The sequence below is a fragment of the Berghia stephanieae genome, chromosome 1 (assembly GCF_034508935.2).
Source record: "Berghia stephanieae isolate SIO BIC M18660-M18661 chromosome 1, UCSD_Bste_1.3, whole genome shotgun sequence".
Classification (NCBI taxonomy): Eukaryota; Metazoa; Mollusca; class Gastropoda; order Nudibranchia; family Aeolidiidae; genus Berghia; species Berghia stephanieae.
Genome location: NC_088360.1, coordinates 70,667,671 through 70,669,989, shown reverse-complemented (window position 1 = coordinate 70,669,989; position 2,319 = coordinate 70,667,671). Strand labels below are relative to the sequence as shown.

At 32.1% G+C, this 2,319-nt stretch overlaps 1 protein-coding gene across 1 annotated transcript in view; it reads right to left on the bottom strand.

Annotated features, from left to right (window-relative positions):
- The window catches only part of LOC144964464 (uncharacterized), an 11,973-nt gene continuing 9,654 nt past the window's right edge, over nt 1–2,319 (bottom strand). The window contains exon 3 of the mRNA XM_078898794.1: nt 1–1,367. Within this exon, the coding sequence (XP_078754920.1) occupies nt 1,112–1,367 (256 nt within the window). The 3' untranslated portion in view covers nt 1–1,111. The remainder of the gene's footprint in view (nt 1,368–2,319) is intronic.

The following is a 2,319-nucleotide window of genomic DNA, read 5'->3' as shown; positions in this document are numbered from 1 at the left end:
AGACAATACATAATATTTTTCAAAAAATACCCGACTGACCGAAACAGACAAGACTGGAGAAGACGGAAATATGAGATAGACTATCGTCCTTTGAGAAAATACTACTTTATTTATTCTGAAAAATTTTAACTTCAAGTTTTAATTGATGAAAATGACTCCTAACTTGTCAAATGGCCTCAAACATGAGATTTCTCCATGATAAAAAGGTGTTTTGATTTATTTTGTTGTTGTTGTTTTGTTTTTTTTCATTTATGGCAGTATAGATATTGAAGTAGTTCATTCACCAAAACATTAAAAAATATATAATTTTGATCCAACTCATTTCATCGTAGTTTATCATAATGTGAAATGTCTAATAGAGATGTAACTTTTTATGATAGCTAACCAGTTCACTGCCTAATATGGAAACAATCGTATTAAAATTTGCCCAAAAACTCGTCATTCAAAAATCGATCGATTTATATGACCCTTCTCAAACCTGGGACCTCGCGAGTTTTGACCCTGAAAGAGTTCGGTCAGAGATTTTTGTTCATTATTGAATCCATTTACAATTCATTGAATTTTGCTCGATGGTTTAACTATAGACCACTTAAGCTGGTTAGTATTTTATGCAAGTAATAATATCTTCAGTCAGAGCACAAACCCAGACTTTATTTTTCGACTCAATGAGAGATCATTCGCTCTTAAACTTGAATATGAATATAATTCTATTTTTATTTATCTATCTGACCGTACCAAATTTACTTATTTGATGGTCTGGTATCCCTAAATGGTTAAGGTCTCATTGTTGTAATGGAGATACTCCCAAAGCAACGCAAAATAATCATTACAACAATGTTAAAACGAGCCCATAAACGTGTCCGGTTATCAGATCTGCAAATATGTTCACGACTGACAGGACTATACAAATATCCCTCATTTCTTTATCATGTAAAATGAAACTAATCTTGACGACCATAATATTATAGTGAATATTGACTTTCACGCAGAATACAAACATAATTTGTCTTAAATCGTTGTTGTTGTTGTTTTTCGTTTTTGTTTTTTTTAGTTTTGTCTTTGAGAAACATAAGAAAATAACGTATAAATTAAAGTATGAAGTGTATCGCATTCACCAAATCTCAAAAACATTCATATCGTCTACAAAAACATAATTGTTCTTGTCTTCTTTGACATCAGTGTTGTCATCTAACCCCTCCACTTGAAACTGACTAGGAGAAAGAACCCTGTCACTGTTTTTCCTCTTCTTCCTTGTGAGATTTTGGCCTTTAAATTTGCTCTCAGTGGAAATGGAAATGTTCTCTGTCCAAGCTCCAGCTACTATGGGTGATCGGAGCTGATCATCTGTTGGAGTTTCGGGGGAAATTCTGTCGTCAATAAAAGAATGTAAAATCAAATTTTAGTCATCTGTTATATTTATGGAGACATAATGGAGAGAAAAATTCAGATTGATACAATACATGGTTCTTGTCAAGTAAAAAATTATTTTTTTAAAATCCCTCTTTCCTTACATGAAATTTTCATGATTTTTTTCTTAAGCGTCATAATCATCCGAATTAAAAACATATTTTCTTAAATCTAACTCAAAGGCAATATGTGTCTGTCAAATGATATTTTTTTTTCAAAACAAACTCAGCGACAGAGTATAAGTTCTAAAACCACCTCAATGGCTCTATAATTAGTTTCAAAATTCAAGCGGGCACGTTTTGACCTGCATTTTTAAAACCAATGAATTAATTTGACGAAATTTGGCAACGCTTCTCTGATTGAAAAAAAAAGATTAATTTTTCCGAGACAAATAATCAATAACTAGTATCTAAGTTAATTTATTAACACCATATAAACATTTCAAGAGAAACGCTCTTCGTTCAAATTTTACACAGCTTTAGAGTGCTCGTTGAACACATTAAAATGTCATATGAAGAAAAGAATAAAATTGATTTCACTCGGCTTTTTATTATTGATTTTAGACCACCTGTTGAGCGATTAGTTCTTACTAAAAATATCAACTAGACTATAAATTTTCAGGTTTTGATCTCGAGGCAATGTTTCACCAAAAAGCCCATTTTTTTATCCCTGGAACAGAAACATTTAGGTCATGTTCTTACCCTGGGTTGTAGTTTGCATTTGGTCAAGGCTCCATTCAATTTCCACAATGGGGATCTGGATCTCCTTAGTTGGTATTCAGAAACGACGTGTATTATCGACTAAATTAACCATCATGTCACCCTGACAAGAAATATAAGAATATTTTCTTTCTGCCTCAACACGAGAAGTTTAAAAAGTGTGAATTTCATCCGTTTTAGTTGTTTAGATGAC